The 22,333-nt window shown below is 42.5% G+C and overlaps 1 protein-coding gene across 1 annotated transcript in view; it reads right to left on the bottom strand.

Annotated features, from left to right (window-relative positions):
• Positions 1-22,333, bottom strand: part of LOC140455097 (uncharacterized) — a 66,131-nt gene that overhangs the window by 16,384 nt on the left and 27,414 nt on the right. Inside the window, exons 5-6 of the mRNA XM_072549759.1 lie at positions 21,140-21,223; positions 18,644-18,736 (exon numbers count right to left, since the gene is read on the bottom strand). Coding sequence (XP_072405860.1) covers positions 18,644-18,736; positions 21,140-21,223 — 177 coding nt within the window. The remainder of the gene's footprint in view (positions 1-18,643; positions 18,737-21,139; positions 21,224-22,333) is intronic.

Genomic DNA, 22,333 nt, shown 5'->3' with positions numbered 1-22,333 from the left:
TGGAAGAGTTTCTGAGGGATAGGATTTAAGTGTATTTGGAAAGACAAGGATTAATTATGGATAGTTGGCATGGCTTTGTGCATGGGAATCATAGACAGTTAATGGGTGGGCCTGGGAGTGTTGCTGAACAAAAAGACCTTGGAGTGCAGGTGATTGGTTCCTTTAAAATGGAGTTGTAGATAGGAAGGGGAGCAAAGAAGGCATTTGGTACATTTGCTTTATTGGTCAGAGCATCAGGAGTTGGGATATTATGTTGCAGCGGGACATTGGTGAGGACACTTTTGGAACACTGTATACAATTCTGGTTGCCCTTCTGTAGGAAAGATATTATAAAACTTGAAAAGGTGCAGAAAAAATTTACAAGGATGTTGCCAGGACTGGAGGGTTTGAGCTATAGGGAGAAGCTGAACAGACTGGGGCTATTTTCCCTGGAGCGTTAGAGAAAGAGGAATGACCTTATTGAGGGGGAATGATAGAGTGAATAGCCCATGTCTTTTTCCTAGGGTGCTGAAGTCCAAAGCTTGATGGCAAAAAGTTTAAGGTGAGAGGGGAAACATTTAAGAAAGACCTCAGATTTAACCTTTTCACACAAAGGGTGGTACATGTATGGAATGAGCTGCCAGAAGAAGTGGTGGAGGCTGGTACAATTACAACATTTAAAAGACATCTGGATGGGTATATGAAAAGGAAAGGTTTACAGGGATTTGGGCCAAATACTGGCAAATGGCACTAGGTCAGATTGAGATTTCTGGTCAACGCAGATGAGTTGAACCTAAAGGCTGTTTCCATAACTTTTTTCAAAGTGAGTCCCTCAGTGAAATCTATATTCCTGTTTCCTTTACCTGGTGTTTGTGTTGGGGTTTATGGGAGGGTATATATTTACACTTTCATATTCAAAACTGTCTCAATTAGCTTTACATCTTTGCTGATTTCCACAATTATTTATTCACCCAGAGACTGAGCCTGTGAAAAGTTCTGCCATAGAAAATAACTGGGGCCAAAACACTTAATGTTTTCAAGACAGAGATAGATCCAGTTCTCCATGAGTGTTGAGGAAGCATCTAGAAACAATTATTTGGGAGCATTAGTAGTCACATGGAAAAAGATGGATTGACTAGGAAGAGTCAATGTGGATATATGAAAGGAAAATTATGCTTGAATAACCTGCTGGAGTTTTTCTTAAGGAGGGAACAGAAAGATTCAATGAGGGTAACACTTTTGATACACATGGACCTCCAGAGTGCAAGAGCGACTCCAGAATGTTCCAGAATGTATAGCGTTCATTAGCAGAGGGATTGAATTCAAGAGTCATGAGGTGATGTTGCAGCTGTACAGGACCTTGGTATGGCCACATTTGGAGTACTGTGTGCAGTTCTGGTTGCCTCATTTTAGGAAAGATGTGGAAGCTTTGGAGAGGGTGCAGAGGAGATTTACCAGGATGTTGCCTGGAATGGAGAATAGGTTGTATGAGGATAGGCTGAGAGTGCTAGGCCTTTTCTCATTGGAACGGCAAAGGTTGAGGGGTGACTTGATAGAGGTTTATAAGATGATCAGGGGAATAGATAGAGCAGATAGTCAGAGACTTTTTCCCCGGGTACAACAGAGTGTTACAAGGGAACAAAAATTTAAGGTGAAGGGTGGAAGGTCAGGGGTAGGTTCTTTACCCAGAGAGTGGTGGGGGCATGGAATGCGCTGCCTGTGGGAGTGGCAGAGTCAGAATCATTGGTGACCTTTAAGCGGCAATTGGACAGGTACATGGATAGGTGCTTAAGCTAGGACAAATGTTCGGCACAATATCGTGGGCCGAAGGGCCTGTTCTGTGCTGTATTATTCTATGTTCTATGTATCTGATAAAGTGCCATCGAATAGTCTTGTGAGGAAAATTGTAACCATGGAATAAAAGAAACAATAGCAACATGGATACAGAATTGTCAAAGTTTTCAGGCTGGAGAAAGGTTCATAGTTCCACATAGGTAAATATTGAGACACTTCCTTTTCCTGATGTCTTTTAATTATTTTGATAGGCAGGGTATAATTTCAAAGTTTGCAGGTAACAGAAAACTTGAGAAGAATTGTAAACTGAGGAAGATAGTGTAGAACTCCAAAAGGACATTGACATGTTGGTGGACCGGTAACAGGTGAGGTGCAAAGCAGAGAAGTGTGAGCTGATGCCTTTGGTAGGAAGCACACTGAAAAATTATATAAAATAGGAGGTACAAGTCTGAACGTGTTGGACAAGGTGAAGAAGTGAACAAGAATGATTCCAGGGATGAGGAAAGTCAGTGATGAGGACAAAATTGGAGAAGTTTAGTCTATTCTCCTTGGAGAGAAGAAGGTTAATAGGAGCTTTGATAGAGGTTTTCAAAATCAATAGCAGGCTGGAAATAGTAGATAGGGAGAAACTGTTCTTCTTCGTAAAAGGAACAAAGACAAGAGGGGCATAGATTTCAAGTCATCTGCAAAAGAAGCAAGGGTGGATTGAGGAAAAACTTCTTCACTCTGAGTTGTTTGGGTATGGACTGCACTGTCTAGAAGTACGGTGGAGGCAAATTCAACTGATACATTCAAGAGAATATCAGATGATTATTTGGATGCAAGTACAGTTTTGGGGAAATTAAAAGGAGATTGGCACGAGCTAATGAGCTGGTGTAGACATAATGGGCCCAATGTTCAGTGATTCTCTGATTAAGGGGCTGCAGGAGCAGAGGGAGCTGGGTGCATATATGCAGAGATCATTGAAAGGGGCAAGACAGGTTGATAGACAACAGTTAATAAAACATACTGCATTCTGGACTTTTTAAAAATAGGGGCACAGAATACAAAAGCAAGAAGGTGATGTTGAACTTGTATAAGACACTTGTCAGACCTCAGTTGGAGTACTGTGAACAGATGTGGGCTCCACATTATAGGAAAGAGTGCAGAAGCGACTCACAAGAATGGTCCCAGTGATGTGGAACTTCAGTGATGAGGACAGCTTGCAGAGGTTGGGACTGTTCCATTTGGAGAGAAGAGGAGATCTAATAAATGTTAGATCCAAAATAATAAGCGGGCTGGACAGAGTGAATAGGGAGAAACAATTCCCAATCAAAAAAGGAACAAGATCAAGACAGAATAGATTTAAAGTGATTTGCAAAACAAGCAAATGTGATGTGAGAAAAATTATTTTCAGTGTATAGTTAGGATTGGAATGCACTCACTGTACATATGGTGGAGGTGAGTTCAACTGAGCCATTCAAGAGGGGCATTTGATGGCTATTTCAATAGACTTAAGATGCAAGGATGTGGGGAAAGAACAGGAGATTGGCACCAGGAATTGGCGCTCATTTGAAGAGCTATGCAGACATTATGGGTTGAACTGCCTCCTTCTGCACCATAACGCTGCTGTGATTCTGTGAAAGGTTTCTGACTAACTGTGAGTGCTGCCAGCTAGCCACTGTTGAAATTAACCACAAGAAAAGAATTTCACTCAAACTGCAAAGCCGAGAGTCTCAAAATCGACTGTTCAGCCACCAATGCCAATGCTTCAGTAACATCCGGTGTAACAGTTGAAACATTCTACTATCTACCTATTATGAACAATCTAGACACTGAGCAGCACATCTTTAAATATTTGTTCGCCTTTCTCTTAGATTTATTTCTTAGACTTAATTGGACTCATAAATGTATACTGCACAGCAGGAAGTGTCTGTGCTGGTAACAAAGATGAATAACCACATTTTCCAGCTCTTCTCCATATGTCAACACAAGTGAATATTTAAACAATGCATAATGTACAAGAGTTTCTGACTTAACCACCTTTCAGGCAGTATGTCCTAGACTCTACCACCGTCTGGGTGGTAGAGATTCTCCTCAACTCCCCTCTCAGCTGACTAAATTGATGCCACCTGTTACTGACGCATTCACTAACAGGAAAAAAGTGCTTTCCTATTTACATTACCTATCTCCATCAGAACTCCTTTCAATCTTCACTGCTCCAAGGGGAAAAACCCCAGCCTGTCCAATCTTTTCTCAGAGTTCAGGCTCTCCAGTCCAGGCAGCATCCTGGTAAATCTTCTAGACATACAAAATAGGAATAGGAGTTCAGCTTCTTGGGCCTGCTCTGCCATTCCTGGCTGATCTGATATTCCTCACATCCCATTTCCTGCCCTGTCCCCATAACCCCTGATTCCTCTTACTGTATAAGACTGTACTTGTCTCAGCCTTCAATATACACAAGGAGTCTGTCCCCACAGCCTCCTCAGCTCAGTCCCTCCACCATTTCTTTGTTCCCTATCACTTCCCCAGTCTCATTTTCCAGCAATCCAAAAGCCACTCATACCTCGACCTTACCTTTATCGTGAATACCCTCTTGCACTTTATGGCTATCCTCCTCAATCTTACTGATGTTCATGTCATCCACAAACTTCTTAATCATCCCCTTACATTTAACTCCAAATTATTTCATGTACACCACAAATAGCAAGGCCAACACTGAGCCCTGCAGAATTTCACTGGAAACAGACGTCCAGTTACAGAAACATTCCTCTACCATCCACCTCTGCTTCCTGCCTCACAGCCAGTTTTGCATCAAACATGCTGCTTTGCCTTGGGTCCCATGGGCTTTTACTTGCTTGACCAGTCTTTCATGAGGGACTATGTTAAAGTCCATGTAGGCAAGATCACATGCATTATCTTTGTCAACACTCCGAGTTACTTTTTCAAAAACTTTGATCAAATTTACCAAACACAATCTTTCCTTATCAAATCCATACTGACTATCTCTGATTAATTTGTCTTTCTAAGTGCAAATATATTCAGTCCTTCAAAATTCTTTCTCTTAATTTCCTCAACACCGAAGTGATGCTTAGAATGTGTGTGTATCTGTGTTGTTATTATTTCTTGTGGGTGTGGCTGTGGGGACTAATATATTCACTCTTTGATTAACTCAAGGAAGTCTATTAGCTCCTTTTAAAACATAACTTCATTTTGACAGGGAGCATGGTGTCCACAAGAGGGGGGTTGTTCAAACAGTATAAGACACTGATTGGACCTCAGCTGGAGTACTGTGTACAGATATATAGTTTAGGAAGGAGGTGAGCATACAGCAGAGCAGGTTCGGAGAATGGTTACAAGGAGCAGAGACTTTAGTTTAGAACAGAGATTGGAGATATTAGGGCTGTTTTACTTGCAGAGGAGAAGGCCAACAGGAGATTTAATAGAAGTTTTCAAAATCATGATCAATCTGGACAATTAGTAAGAAACTGTTCCCACTCATAAAAGAATCATAATCCATGATAAAATACATAATATTGACTACAGGTCCCTAGTACAATTACTTCATTCCTCTCTTCTCAGAGTCTCCCTGCCACATAACTAATAATGTCAAAGTTGCAGCTTCATGTACATCACCATTATACTGCGTTTTCCTACTTTTTTTTCTAACATTTCAACAATTTCTTTGAACTATTTACATTATCACCATTTACCCTCCAACAGTCCAAAGTCTGAATGTCAGAGGTGGAACTTGTCACTGCTCACTCTGAATGAGGGTTTCTGGAATCCTTGTACCATTTTGTGAGGTCATTGATATAGCTCTATGTATCTAGAATTATATCTTTTGTCCTTCCTATTGCAGGTATTCTCAGACTTTATGATCCTGAGACATCATTTTTGGTCTGACTTAATAAGGGAAGTAGTGTTTTTTGTGTCTTCTGCTCGAGTAAATCTGGTGAATGCCCATTATTTAACAACACTAAATTCTAAACTGCTTTTAGCCCTTAGTGATTTATCACTGTTTATGTTTCTCTATTTTCCTGTAGATGAAATAGAGAATTCTTTTATTCTCACTGATTCCTGATTCTGCTGTTAACTTCTTGAACTTATCATGAACCGCAGATCATTCCCAGGTGAGATCGTTTCAGGCAAAGTATCTGTTGAAATGTTTTCACTGACTCACTGAGGTTGTATGCAATGTGGAATTCTCTATCCATATGGAATAGTAAGCTACTAGTATCACATGTGCTTTCCCTTGGATATCAATTAAGTCTAATCCCAACTTCTGTCAAGGTTGTAGAAAGTGAGGACTGCAGACGCTAGAGATCAGAGCTGAAAAATATGTTGCTGGAAAAGCGCAGCAGGTCAGGCAGCATCAAAGGAGCAGGAGAATCGACGTTTCGGGCATATGGTGCCTGACCTGCTGCACTTTTCCAGCAACACATTTTTCAGTTCTGTCAAGGTTGATCTGAGAGACTCAACATCAATAGCTCTGTCGATACCTAGGCTATTAATTGCATACTAACATGAAATTCTTTCATATTTTTGAAATGCCTAGTCCCCAATATGTACTGTCATGCTTATGCTCTACATTTGATAATTTCTGAATGCCCTCGATAAATTCCGCTCCAGATTTCTTCTCTCATGGGTTTTCATATCCTGTCAGCAAACACTAGCACCTGTTATGGGCAGGTGTTTCTTCTGTTCGTGATATTTTCATGATCAGTTGGACTGTATTTTGACCAATCATTTGGTCATAATGTATTCCTCATCTGCTTTTTGAGCTTCAAGAGTTTCCTGTAATTTCTCATAAAGTCTGAAATTCACTATTAAATAATTCAACTTCTTCCATCAGTACTTGATCTTCTGTTTCAGTTAGATGCAATGTCACTCCGACCAGAGCATCAGCTGCAATCTGCAATTTTCCTGAGATGTAGGCTTCCAGGACCTTTGACTAAATTGCACCACGAGGTTCCATTTCTCGCTAAAATATGTATTAAATGCCTTGAAAACGGACTCAAATAAATAGTAACATTATCTACCTCAGTCTCAAGAAGACATCAGTAACTATGGGCCCAAATGCATACAGGAAATGTACTAACATGATCCTTTTTGGTATGCAAACCTGATGCTATGCAGTATTCCTGCAATTGTTGTGACCACAACTTCCACCTCTGAGCCTCTGCACACCTTCTGTATCCTCAAACTTTTTAAAAAATTCATCCACAGGATGTGAGCATCACTGGTGGGACCAGCATTTATTATCCATCCCTATTTGCCCACAGGGCAGTTTAGAGTCAACGACATTGTTGTGGGTTTGGAGGTACATGTCAATCAGACAAAGTAAGGGAGGCAGTTTCTTTGCCTAAAGGACATTTAGTTAACCAGATAGATTTTTATGACAATCGACAGTAGTTACATGGTCACCATTAGGTTCACTTTTAAAACAAAATTCAGATTTTTATTAAAATTACATTTCACTATCTGCCATGTGATTCAAATTCACATCCTTAGATTGTTTCTCTGGATTTCTAGCCCCCAGTAACATTACTGTTACCACAATCTCTTTGAACTACTGAAATGATAGCAGTATCAGGTCCAGTGTACCCTGAAAGTGGCTGCACAGGTGGTTAGAGTGGTCAAGAAGGCCTATGATATGAAGGCAAGCATTGGACGGCATTGAGTATAAGAGCTGGCAGGTTGGTACAACACGTTTAAATTGTACAACACGTTGGTTCAGCCACATTTAGAATACTGTGCACAGTTCAGGTTGCCACATTCAAAAGGATGTGGACGCTTTGGAGAGGGTGCAGAGAAGGTTTACCAGGATGTTGCCTGGTATGGAAGGTGCTAGCTATGAAGAGAGGTTGAGTAGGTTAGGATTGTTTTCTTTAGAAAAAAGGAAATTGAGGGGGGACCTGATTGAGATCTACAAAATCATGAAGTATATAGACAGTGTAGATAGAGAAGCTTTTCCCTAGGGTGGGGATTCAACAATGAGAAGTCACGCTTTCAAGGTGAGAGGTGAAAAGTTTAAGGAGGATACATGCATAAAGTACTTTACACAGAGGGTGGTAGGTATCTGGAATGCATTGCCAGCAGAGGAAGTAGAGGCAGGCACAGTAGATTCATTTAAGGTGCATTTGGACAGATGCATGAGAAGGTGGGGAGCAGAAGGATACAGGTGCTTAGGAACTAGGCGACAGGTTTAGACAGTGGATTTGGATCAGCTCAGGCTTGGAGAGCCAAAGGGCCTGTTCCTGGGCTGTAAACTTTGTTCTTTGCTACCAATTCGGGTTCCAGTACACCTCTGACTTGGGAAGATGCTGCAACTGTGGTAATGTTACTAGAATAGTCATCCAGAATCCCAGATTAAAGTTCTGAGGACTTGGGCAAATGTTTAAGCTTGAATTCAATAAAAATATGGAAAACAAATCTAGTGTTAGTTTCCTTAAAAACCCCATCTGCTTCATTCATGTTCTTTAGGGAAGGAAATCTGCCATCCATCCCTAGTCTGGCCTACATGTGACTCCAGACCAGTAGCAATGTGATTGACTCTGAATTATCCTCTGGGTAATTAGTGACAGACAGAAATGTTTATTCAGCAATCCACATCCCATGAATGAACATAAAGGAAGGCCAAGTTTTCCAAGTTTGTTGAAGTCTTCTGATTTCTTTCCTCTGGTCTGCTGGAATATTTCCACATGTCTGTCTTTGTGGAGCTCAATCTGTAAACTTCCATTCACAATAATATCAAAATTCTCCTTAGTTGCCACAATCTTTATTTGCCATCATTGTCACCATACACTGTTCTATTTTTCTGCCCAGTGGATCCAATTGTACAGGCTACTCTACTATGCTATACTGTCCCTATACTGAGTCTGCGGTATCTCTCTCTTTCTCTTCCCTAAGGACAAATATCATTTAACTCTCAGGAATTATTTCCCTTCTAACAAAGGGAATATTGACTTCAGAACCCGAGGACAATGCTTCCATTCGCCTCTCTTCAGCATCTCGATAGCATGTGACTCGTGATGTCAGAGTTACATTTTTTTATAACATATTCACTCTCCATACCACAGCACGCCACCCAATTACATGCCTTCCCTTTTATATACTTTATCCTGTCCATTTCCCCTGTTTAAAATCATCTTCTTCTCCAACTTTTTTCTAGACCTGTGCTCTTAAAGAACAGAGTCAAGTCCATTGGGATCAGAATCCCATACAGAGGGGTCACTCATAGGATATATAGCAAATGGGCCATTTGGCTAAACTAGTCTATGCTGCAGTTTTTGAGGCATTTTCCCAACACTACTCATCTACATTTAACATCATAACCTTCTTTTCCTTTCTCCATCAGAAGCTTATCTTGCTTCCTTTTAAGTATATCCACACTGTATATTTCAACTACTCTCTGTGTTGTGGGTTCCTTGTTCTTACTGCCCTTTGGGTAAAGACACTTCTTCTAAATTACCTTTTAGATTTTCTGGTGACTGTCTTATATTGGCTACCTTTAGTTATGTCCTCCATACAAGAGGAAACATCCATAGTGTACCCACTCTTATCAAAATCTTCCACAATTTTAACAGCATTAGGTCACATTCACACTTATTAGATTAGATTACTTACAGTGTGGAAACAGGCCCTTCGGCCCAACAAGTCCACACCGCCCCGCCGAAGCGCAACCCACCCATACCCCTACATCTACCCCTTAGCTACACTACGGGCAATTTAGCATGGCCAATTCACCTGACATGCACATCTTTGGCTGTGGGAGGAAACCGGAGCACCCGGAGGAAACCCACGCAGACACAGGGAGAACGTGCAAACTCCAAACAGTCAGTCACCTGAGGCAGGAATTGAACCCAGGTCTCTGGCGCTGTGAGGCAGCAGTGCTAACGACTGTGCCACCGTGCCGCCCATTCTTAAGAGGAAAGATAACCATCCTATCAATTCTTCCTTAATCTGTATATCAATGCATTTCTATTTCTTCCTCATGAATCTTCTCTGCACTCTGTGCAATTCCACTACAACCTATGAATGCAGCACTTTAAGTATGATCGCACCAAGGATAATATCTCTACGTTGCAGTTCTAGCCATCTTAGAAATAAAGTTGGTGGGCAAACATATCCAGGACATACCTGATGGCAGCTACAGCCTGTCGAGATGATTACTGGATGAAGAATACCATAATATGGTGCAGATAGCCCATCAAGATTCATAACTAAAATATCCAAAATTGGCTCATGCAGGAAAGCAACAGAACTATGTGTCCTTATCAGGAAAGCCCCACGGGTATATCCCAGTAAGGCCTTTTTTGTGAGAAACCCAATCAACACATAGTGACAGTAGTAGCAGTAGCAGTCCTACAAGTAAATGACTCTCAGGGCAAAGTATCGAACCTGATACAGAATTTTCAGTGGTTACAGTCTGCCTCTACAGCTGGGTACACAAGCCAAAGGGAAGTCAGACATATGTTGTAGACCTAACAGGATGCTGCAGGATCTGTCCACAAACAGTAGATTTTTCCCGTCAGCCAAATCTGGGCAGTGACCAAATACAAGGCCAAGGAATATATTGTGCACCCACACAGACTACCATCTGCAGCACAGTGCATCAGCAATGTCAGCCTTCTGCTTAGAACCTAGCCAATGGACATAAATCCATGGGGTAACATTATGGACTTCTACGGACCAGAAGGAAGAAGATTTGGAAATAACAGAAGAATGTTTTTCTTCTTTGGAAGGAAGAAAGCTGAGAGGGCACCTGATTGAGACGTTAAAGATTATATGGGGCAAAGACAGAGTGAATAGAAAGCTGCTGTTCCTTTTAGTTGCAGGATCAATAGCAAATGATCATAAATGTAAGGTTAAAGGCAGGAGGTTTAGAGGGGATTTGAAGAGTAACTTTCACACAGAGTGATGGTGGAATCTGGAAAGCGTTGGCTGGGAGGGTAGCTAAGGCAGGTAACCTCAACTTCCTCAGAAGATTACAGAAGCAGGTCACTAAATACTTTTTTTTAAAAAAGTGATGGATGGATTCTTTTTAGGTAAGAGAATCATAGATTATGGGATGAATGGGAATTTCTATTTTGATACAAAAAGATCAACCATGATATTACTGATTGGTGAAGTAGCTTGAGGGGTCAAAACAATTGTTTCAGCTCTTACTTCACATTCCACATGTTCTTAAATCACTACACACCCTGGTATGCAGGTATACACATAATGCTATTAGGGAGAGAGTTCCTGCATTATGACCTAGTGATAATGAAGAAACTGTTATAGTTACAAATCAGGATGGCATGTGGCTTGGAGAGGGACTTGAAGGTGGTGGCTTTTCTTTGCATTTGTTGCTCTTGCTCTTCTAGACAATGGAAATCATAGATTGGGAACAAGACATCAAAAGAGACTTGGCAAGTTACTGCAGTGCATCTTGTAAATAGTACACACTGCTTTAACTGAGCATCAGTGGTGGAGGCAGTGGGGTTTGTGGATGTGGTGCCAATCAAGTGAGCTGCTTCTGTCTGGATAGTATCAAGCTTGAGTTTTGCTGAGGCTGCCCTCATCCAGGCAAGTGCGAAATATATAATCAAACTGCTATATTGTGCCATCTGTGTGGAATGCTCTGCCCCAGAGGGCAGTGGAGGCCCAGTCTCTGGATTCATTTAAGAAAGAATTGGATAGAGCTCTTAAAGATAGTGGAGTCAAGGGTTATGGAGATAAGGCTGGAACAGGATACTGATTAGGAATGATCAGCCATGATCATATTGAATGGCGGTGCAGGCTCGAAGGGCAGAATGGCCTACTCCTGCATCTATTGTCTATTGTCTATAGATGGTGGTCAGGTATTAGGGAGATAGGATTAGTGGTACTGGAAGAGCACAGCAGTTCAGGCAGCATCCAACGAGCAGCGAAATTGACGTTTCGGGCAAAAGCCCTTCATCAGGAATCCTGATGAAGGGCTTTTGCCCGAAACGTCGATTTCGCTGCTCGTTGGATGCTGCCTGAACTGCTGTGCTCTTCCAGCACCACTAATCCAGTATTTGCTTTCCAGCATCTGCAGTCATTGTTTTTACCTCATTAGGGAGATAGGAGGTGAGTTACTTGCCACAGACCTGCCTGAACGACAGCACATATATGGCTGAACGAGGATATTAGTGGGAATTCAGAGATGGTAATGCCATTGAACACCAAAGAGTGATGGTTAGATTCACTCTTGTTGGAGATGGTCATTGCCTGGCACTTTCTTGCAGTGAATGTTGTTTGCCACTGGTTGTTGTCCATACTTTGCTACTGAAATAGGACACTGCCTATTTCAGTATATACAGTATCACAAATGGTGCGAAATATGGTTGGTTCTACGACACTATCCTGAGGACCTCCACAGATATGTTCTGGAGCCAAGATGACTGAGCCTCAATCCACAACCTTTGTGCCAAATATGGCTCCAACCAGAGACTTTTGCCTCCAATTCCCATTGATTCTAATTTTGCTAGGCTCCTTAGTACCATGCTTGGTAAAATATTGTTTTAATGTCAAGGACACTCATTCTCACCTCACTTCACATCTGGAGTTTACCAAAGGCTGTGATGAAGTCAGGAATCTAACGGCCTTTGCAGAATGCAACCTGAGCATCAGTGAAGGGATTATACTTTTATAAGTGCTGCTTCACAGCACTGTTGATTACACCCACCATCACTTTGATTATGATTGAATACAGACAGTTTTGGCAGTAATTGACTGGGTTGGAATTGTCCTGCGCTTTTGTCCTTTTTGTGTAAAGGTCATACCTGGGCAATTTTCCACAGTATTGGTGGTTGGCGTTGTAGTAATAGTACTGGAACAGTTTGGCTAAGGGTGCCACAAGTTCTGGAGTGCATGTTTTCAATAATGTTGCCCAGATTTTGTTAAGCCCATGACCTTTCCAATATCCAGTGATTTCAGTCATTTCTTAGTGTCACTTGGGAGTAAATTGCAGTGACTGAAGACTGACAATTGTCTGTGATTCTGGAGACCTCAGATGGAGGCTATGGTGAATCATCCACTTATCACTTCTGGAAGATGGATACAAATAGCATTATCTTTGATATGCTGGGTCCCTGTCATTGTGATTGGATATTGTGATGTGTTCCCCTCCAGTGAGGAGTTTAATTTTCTTTCCTTTTTTAAAATTCATTTACAGGATGAGGGCATTGCTGGGTAGTCCAGTATTTATTGCCCATCCTTAACTGCTCATAGGCCAGTTAAGGGTTAACCACATTGCTTTGGGTCTAGACCAGGTGAGGAAGACAGATGTCCTTCCCTGAAGGATATTAGTGAACCAGATGGGTTTTTCTGACAATCAATAATGTTTTCATGGTCATCGTTATACTTTTAATTCAATTATTAAATTCAAATTCCAACCTCTGCCGTGGTAAGATTCGTACCTTGGTCCCCAGAACATTACATGGGTCTCTGGATTAACAGTCCAGTGATAATGCCACTAGGCCATCGCCTCACCTTACCACCACTTTGACAACTGGATGTTATAGAACTGCAGAGCTAAGACTGGATAGGGAGGGAATTGGTTGTGGAATTATGTAGCACTATCACTTGCTGCTTCTGCTGTTTGAATGTAAGTACATCCTGTGGTCGTACTTTCACCAGGTTTTCGCCTCACTTTTAGGTATGAAGGCAAAGATGAGGACAGCAGATGCTGGAGATTAGAGTTGAGAGTGTGATGCTGGAAAAGTACAGCAGGTCAGGCAGCATCCGAGGAGCAGGAGAATTGATGTTTTGGGCAAAAGCCCTTCATCAGGAATGAGGCTGGGAGCCTCAAGGGTGAAGAGATAAATGGGAGAGGGGTGGGGTTGGGGGCAGAAAGTAGCTGAGAGCGCAATAGGTGGACGGGGGTGCGTGGGGAGAGTGCAACAGGCAACAGGTGGATGGAAGGTGGAGAGAGTGCAATAGGTGGACAGGGGGGGGGGGGCATGGGGAAAGTGCAATACCTGGACGGGGGGGTGGGGATTGTGCAATAGGTGGACGGTGGTTGGGCAGAGTGCGATAGATGGACAGGGCTTGGAGAGAGTGCAATAGGTGGACGGGGGGTGGGGAGAGTGCAATAGGTGGACGGGGCTTGGAGAGAGCGCAATAGGTGGACGGGGCTTGGAGAGAGTGCAACAGGTGGACGGGGCTTGGAGAGAGTGCAACAGGTGGACGGGGCTTGGAGAGAGTGCAATAAGTGGACAGGGGGTGGGGAGAGTGCAATAGGTGGACGGGGGGTGGGGAGAGTGCAATAGGTGGACGGGGGGGTGGGGGGGGGGGGGGGGAAGGTGGAGAGAGCGCAATAGGTGGACAGGGGGGGGCGGTGGAGAGAGAGAGCAATAGGTGGACGGGGGGGTGAAAAGAGTGCAATTGGTGGATGGGGATGGGGAGAGTGCAAGAGGTGGACGGGGTGTGGGGAGAGAGCAATAGATAGATGAAGCCGCTGAAGCAAGGTGCCAACTTGAAGACACGTCCTCCTACCGCCACCTCAACCACGACCTCGCCTCCAATCACCAAACCATCATCTCCTAGTCCATACAGAACCTCATCACCTCAGGGGTCTCCCACTCACAGCTTCCAACCTCATAGTTTAGGAACCCTGCACCATCTGGTTCTACATAAGCCTGACTACTCCAGCCAACCTATCATCTCTGCCTGCTCCGGCCCTACTGAACTCATCTCCACATATCTCAATACTGTCCTACTTCCCCCCTCAATACTCCGGTCCGGAACTCCCCACACACGTTCGGGACACTACCCACATCCTCTACCTCCTCGAAGACTTCAGTTTCCCTGGCCCCAATACCTCAACTTCACCACAGACATCCAGTCCATATACACCTCCACCCGCCATGACCAGAGCCTCCAAGCCCTCTGTTTCTTCCTCTCCCGACATTGCCACCAGTACCCTTCCACTGACATTCTAATTTGTTTGGCTGAACTGGTCCTCACCCTCAACAATTTCTCCTTAAAAACCTCCCACCTCCTCCAGATGGAAGGGGTAGCCATGGGAACCCGCATGGGCCCCAGCTATGCCTGTCTCTTTGTCGGCTATGTATAACAGTCCATCTTCCACAGTTATACCGACACCACTCCCCACCTTTTTCTCCACTACTGTTGACTGCATTGGCACCACCTCGTGCTCCTGTGAGGAGGTTGAACAGTTCATCAACTTCACCAACACATTCCACCCAACCTTAAATTCAACTGCACCATCTCTGACACCTCCCTCCCTTTCTTGGGCCTCTCCATCTCCATTAATGGTGACTGACTCAACACTGACATTTTCTACAAACCCACCGACTCCCACAGCTACCTGGATTACACCTCTTCCCAACCTACCTCCTGCAAAAATGCTATCCCATATTCCCAATTCCTCCGCCTCTGCCGTATCTGCTCCCAGGAGGACCGGTTCCACCACAGAACACACCAGATAGCCTCCTTCTTCAAAGACCACACTTGCCTCTCCCACATGGTTGAAGATGTCCTCCAACGCATCTCATTCGCATCCTGCACTGCCATCCTCAAACCCCACCCATCCAACCACAACAAGGACAGAACCCCCCTGGTCCTCAGCTTCCACCCCACCAATCACCCTCCGCCATTTCCGCCACAAATGGACCCCACCACGAGAGATATATTTCCCTCCCCACCCCTAACCACATTCCATAAAGACCATTCCCTCCTTGACTACCTCGTCAGGTCCACAGCCCCCAACAACCCACCCTCCCCTGCCACCACAAGAATTGCAAAACCTGCGCCCACACTACCCCCTTCACCTCCAACCAAGGCCCCAAACGAGCCTTCCACATCCAAAGTTTCATCTGCACATCCACACGTCATTTACTGTATCCACTGCTCCCGATGCGGTCCCTTTTACATTGGGGAGACAGGATGCCTACTCGCAGAGCAATTCAGAGAACATCTCCGGGACATCCGCACCAACCAACCAACCCAACCAATGCCCCGTGGCCAAACACTTCAACTCCCTCTCCCACCCCGCCAAGGACATGCAAGTCCTGAGTCTCTTCCATCGCCACTCCCTCACCACCCAACACCTGGAGGAAGAATGCCTCATCATCTGCCTCAGGACACTCCAACCCCATGTGATCAGTGTGAATTTCACCAGTTTCCTCATTTCCCCTCCTCCCATCTTATCCCAGTTCTAACCTTCCAGCTCAACACCGCCCTCATGACCTGTTCCACCTGTCCATCTTCCTTCCCACCTACCCGCTCCACCTTTCCCTCTGACGAATCACCTTTATCCCCACCTCCATACACCTACTGTACTTTCAGCTATCTTCCCCCAGCCCCACCTCTCTCCCATTTATCTCTCCACCCCCGAGGCTCCCAGCCTCATTTCTGATGAAGGACTTTTGCCCGAAATATTGATTTTCCTGCTTCTTGGATGCTGCCTGATCTGCTGTGTTTTTCCAGCACCACATTCTCAACTCATTTTTAGGTATACCTTGTGTTGGCATGCCCTCCTGCACTCTTCATTGATCCCTTTGCTGACAGTAATTGAACAGTGAGGGATATGCTGGGCCACGTGATTACAAACTGTGGTTTAATACAAGTCTGCCGCTGATGGCCCATAGCATCACGTAGATGCCCAGTTTTATGCGGCTAGATCTGTTTAAAATCCATCCCATTTAGCACAGCGGTACCGCCATATAACATGGCTTGTTGTAAAGGCATGGGGGTGGCCTCAATACAGTTAATAGGATGACCTCCAGCTTGAAAACAGCAACAGGGAAACAATGCAAATAAATCAAGTGTCAAAAATGGAATCACCCAAACTCCAATTTTCCAAACTTAAAATAAAAACATAGACTTATTAGTGAGTAGGGATGTCTTTTGGAGTGGGGATGAGTGTTGGGGGTTTCAGCACATATCAACCTTTGTCTGCAGCTGACAGGGAACAGGGAGCTCACCTGCAGCACTGGGTTCCCCAATCAGCCACCAGGATGCAGCCTCCCAGCCACTTCATCTGAGTTCCTGCAGCAACCTGGAGATTGACGAGACACTTCTGCTGGTCTCTGTCTATGCTCTCAAGTAGCCATTAATAGTCATAGACTGTCTACACCCTCCAAAACTATGGTGCAGGGATATGGCACACCTGCCAGCTGTAGGTGTTTTAGTGTGTGCCCAACTCTGTCTCCGCTTAAATGGGACTAAACATTTACCCCAACAGAGTCAACTCACATGTTGAGTCTTTACAGCCTTTTTTTTGTTTTTATTTCAGATTTAACAGTCCATTTTGTAAACTCTTGTGTGTAATTTACTTGTTTGCAGAAGAACACTAAGTCTGTTCAAACATAATTTGCTGACTGTGTAGTATTTTGTGACAATTTGCTTAAATGAAGATGACCAGATGCTCAAAGATGTCAACAAACGAGAAAAAGGAAATACTTCATTTTTTAAAAAGTGCAAATACCGGTCATTGAAGTCATAGTAAAGGAGCAGTGCAAAATTAGACAAAGTAGGGGCCCTACAGGATTACTGTAAAAATGACAAAAAAGTAATTGAAACTGTTCAGAAGGGAAAAGCTGCGATTGTGAGGACAGACTTAAGAGGTGGGGCTCTCCCCACGGTGGCAAAGGAAATTTAAAAGAAGTTTTAAAATTATTGTACATTTCGATGCAATTTCCTAGTTTATTCTGCATCTCATTGTGGAGTCAGTGATAAGAGATTCTTCAAATTAAAATTGTCATTAAGGATGCATGGACTTGATGGGCCAAATGGCCTCCTCCTCAGCTGCAAATTACTATGTCTATAATAATGGACCAAGTAGGAAAATAGTAATAGTGGACATAGCATTGAACTTTGTCAAAGGGAATATTTTTAAGAGATAGCAGGGGAATAAAGAGCAAAGGACAGAAAACATTGTTCTGCATATCTTAACAAATGGGAGATTTTTGTGTCGTAGTTTTAAATAGTTCTAAAGCAACAGCTAGACAAAGAAAATTTTCAGGATAAAAGAGAAAGAAAAATAAAATGCAAAGTGATATGATGAAAATTATTTTCACACAATGAGTCGTGAAATTCTTGAATGCATTGCCTGAGCGTTTGATCGAGGCAGCTTCAATCGAGGTATTCAAATGGCGATTAAATGGCTATTAGAAAGGGAATAATGTCCAAGGTTATGGGGAGAGGGCAGGACAATGGCACCAGTTGGGATGCTCATCTGGACAGCTGGTACAGACAAAATGGGCCAAATGACTTCCTTCTGCACTGTAACAATTATGTGGAATTAACTTTGTTAAAAATCACACACCACCGGGTTATAGTCCAACAGGTTTGTTTGGAAGCACTAGCTTTCAGAGCACTGCTCCTTCATCAGGTGGTTAGGAGTAGTGCTCCAAAAGCTAGTGCTTCCAAATAAACCTGTTGGACTATAACTTGGTGTTGTGTGATTTTTAACTTTGTACACCCCAGTCCTACTGGATCTCCAAGTTATGGAATTAACTGTTTTACTTCATTGAATTAATAAACACAATTCTGCCACACTAATGAAAGGAATATTAAGAAAAAGGTTCAATAATGACAACAACAGTATCTTCCTAAAATGGACAAATCCATTTAGTATCACACTCAACCACCATTATTGGGTCAATTCTGAAGCAGGGAAGGATAAATACAAAGTATCTCAGTGTGACAATGGCAGTGGCCTGAGTTAGATCTAATGGTGTGAGAAATAGAATTTGAAAAGACGGTGAAAGACAGCAGTTATGAATCTGCTTTCATTTCCTTCTACTCAACATTAATTTTCTGACTTCATTTTAATGCACCAACTCTGTAAAGTCTTCTAAAGTTTTTCACTTCAAATCAGTAAAGGGTAAACATTGATACTTTCAATACTTACTGTAGCCGAAGACGAGTAGGCATAACACAAATGGTGAAGCAACAGCACCAAATAACTTATGTATCAAAGGCCATTCAGAAGCACATCCTTCCTCTAAAGACAATAAAAACATATCAGAATGTGTATTTTCACTACAGAAATATGGCCTGAAAGAACTATGAAGAAAGTCAAGATGCAACCAAAGTTTGTTTCAGTGAAATAGTAGGTATCATCAACACTACGTGTTGTTAACAAGGAAAACTACAGTTAGGTTAGGAGTTGTAGTTTCTATATTACAACAATCACTATTTCCTGCCTAGTTATAGCATGGACTGTGACTTATGCCAACAGAGCTATTTTTGTTCAACTGCATTTAAATAATTTAGGCATTCTTCTGTCATCCAACTTGGTGGCACAAAATTACTAGAATAAAGAGTAGGAACCATTAAAGTTTTGGGCCCTTTTGTTTATGGTATAGAGCTCCCACAATTTTGTAAGTTTTCACTCAATGCCAGCAGGATGGCACCCTCGAACATGGAACCAAATAAACTAACGAGATCCAGGTGGCAGGAAAACTCCTAACCCAAACTAGGCCAAGTAGTACTCACTCAGACTCCCCGAGGAGATTTTAAACTCGGATTCCAAACCAGACCAGATGGCACTCAGTCTCCTCAAAGAAATGGAAATCTCTGATTCCTAACAAGTGTTTTTGTGGTGCGGTGCAGTGTAGTATCCCTACACCTGAACTACAATGCTCAGATTCAAATCACATCTGCTCCAGAGCTGTGTAATAACATTTCTGAACAGATTGATAGAAAATACCTGCTCTTACCTCTTCCAGCTCAATTTTGATTTGGTTCCCTCCTTCTTTCTGTATCTCTCCCTCACCTTTGATGTCATTGCACTGCCTATAACAGGCTCTGCACATAAATTAATTAATTGTAAAACATGGATGATTGACTCATGGTGGCTAATAGGTGAATAAGCACGGGTGATTAGGTGATGGGGGAAAAATAAAACATTCGGTTGTGTTACAACATTTCTGAATATTGAAAAAGAAAGGTGTTGCTTTGTTCTTGTGTTGCAGTGATAGCATCACTACCTCTGAAGAGGTTCAAGTCCCATCTGCTCTGGGTTATACAATTACATCCCTGAACAGGTTGGTTAGAAAATACCTGACTTAATTTACAAGTACTGCTATCGACAACTCTTCACAAGAATAGCAGTGACTGCCTGATGAAGTACAAGTACATTGTGGACACTCTGGAGGCAGGAAGCATATTTCCGCTGATGGGTGAGTCCCGAATCAGAGGACACAGTTTAAAAATAAGAGGTAGGCCATTTAGAACAGAGTTGAGGAGAAACTTCTTCACCCAGAGAGTGGTGGGTATATGGAATGCTCTGCCCCAGAAGGCTGTGGAGGCCAAGTCTCTGGATACTTTCAAGAAAGAGTTGGATAGAGCTCTTAAGGATAGTGGAATCAAGGGTTATGGGGATAAGGCAGGAACAGGATACTGATTGAGGATGATTGAGGTGCTGGCTTGAAGGGCAGAATGGCTTACTCCTCCACCTATTGTCTATTGGCTATTGTCAAATGTATCTAACACAAATTAAGTTGTTTGCATCTTGCGAATACTCCTGCAAGTTCAATCACTAAAAGTATATTTCTTCACATAAAATACCGTGGATGCTGGAAACTGGAGTAAAAACAAACTGCGGAGTTTCTTCACAACTTAGTTTTATTTTACATTTCCTCTTGATGAGGGTACAGCACCTGATAGCAAGAAATGGTGGAAAACATTGTCACAAAGCTGTTCCTTTTCTCAAGGATACTGTGTCCTTGATTTTTTTCAGAGGGGTCATAAAACATTCCCGGCTCCGATTAGACTGGTTTGGTACAGAGATTAAAGGGCATTGAGAGGATTTTTTGTTTATATGTAAACAGATGAGACTTCAGGCCAAAGTGGTCATGTTTTAGAAGTGACCTATATATTGAAAGGGGAGTGGTCAGCTCTCTAGCTGAGCAGTTCAGTCCAGAAATAGTTAGGAGTTCAGCTGTGTGGAAATAGCTCTCTTGCTTTTTCTGTCCTTCTAACTTCAACCTATTCCTTTCTTTAAAACTGTTTTTAAGTGTGTTTGGTTACTGGGACTGTCGTGAATATGCGGAACAGCATAATTAAGTCTAGTTTGGTTAGACTGAGTTCTGGAGGGGTTCTTTATTCTGTTCTTTGTGTTTTGTTGTGTAATTTTGTGAATAAATTGCTGTCTCTTTTAAAACCTAGTAGTCAACCTAGCTAACTTACTCCAGATAGTTTTCACTGTACACTTACTGAAACAAATTTCAAAGTTATGGGTTGCCTGCTCAAGAATATTTTGAGTGGTCTGGCCTAATCCAAACAATATTATTTCATAAATCTAAGTGAAGAATTTCTGCTTCGTGCAGAATTTCACATCTCTGAATTAGAAACAGTTGGAGATATTTTGTCCTGGTCAATAAAAATTACTTAGCATGCTCACCACTGTACTCATACTTCTTCATAATCAAAATTATAGTTGTGATGATTGTTATATGCACGAACATAGCGACTAGAATCGGTAACCCTGCCAAACACAACAATATTAATAGGATATTATGAAGTAGCAACCACATTTACCTTCTGTGTGCATGTCAGATTATAAAATTTCACAAATATTTAATAAAACTTTCTATATTTCACTTCAGTAAATAGTCCATTAGTTGTGCAACATATCCCATAAAAAAACAGGAGCAGGAGTAGGCCATTAAATAGGATCATGGCTGATCTGACATTCCTCATGTCCACTTTTCTGCCCTTTCCCCATAACCCTCGATTTCCTGATTAATCAACAATTTATCTCAGTATTAAATATGCACAAGGACTCTGCCCCACAACTCCCTCTGGCAAGGAATTCCAAAGACTCTCAATCCTCTGATATAATGTTTCCTCACCTCAGTGTTAAATTGATGCCGTTTTATTTTGAGACTCTGCCCTCTGGTCCTAGACTCTCCCATGAGGGGAAACATTCTCTCAGCATTTACCCTGTCAAGCCCTAAAAGGATCCTATGTGTTTCGATGAGATCACATCTCATTCTTCTAAACTCTAGTAAATAGAGTCCCAACTTGTTTAGTCTTTGGTCTCCAGACAATCCCTCTATTACTAGGCATCATTCTAGTGAACCTTTTCTGAATGGCCGCAAATGAAAGATATATTTTCTTAATAAGAGGTCCAAATTTGCTCACAGTATTCCAGATGTGGTCTCACCACCACCTTGTACGGTTCCAGTAAGATTTAGCTACTCATATACTCCAATCCCCTTGAAATAAGAGCCAAAATTCCATTAGCCTTCCTTATTTACATGTTAGTTATCTGTGTTTCAAGCAGAACTACCCTAAATCCTTTTGTGTTGCAGCTTTCTGCAGTTTTTCTCCATTTAAATCATATTTTGCTCTTTTGCCCTCCTTTCCAAAATGAACAACTTTGCATTTTCTCCCATTATACTCCATTTGCCACCTTTTTGCCCATTTACTTTAACTATCAATCTCTCTCTTAAGCTGCTTGTATTCTCTCGCATCCTGCCTTTCGACCTATTTTTGTGTTGTCTGAAAATTTGGGGACAGTACATTCATTTCTGCAAATCCCAATAAAACACATCTACTGATTCTCCTCTGTCCACTCTGGTTGAGATTTCCT

Source organism: Chiloscyllium punctatum, chromosome 30 (assembly GCF_047496795.1).
Source record: "Chiloscyllium punctatum isolate Juve2018m chromosome 30, sChiPun1.3, whole genome shotgun sequence".
In the NCBI taxonomy this organism is placed as follows: domain Eukaryota; kingdom Metazoa; phylum Chordata; class Chondrichthyes; order Orectolobiformes; family Hemiscylliidae; genus Chiloscyllium; species Chiloscyllium punctatum.
The sequence above is the reverse complement of the archived record's forward strand: the minus strand, read 5'-3'. Positions and strand labels throughout refer to the sequence as shown.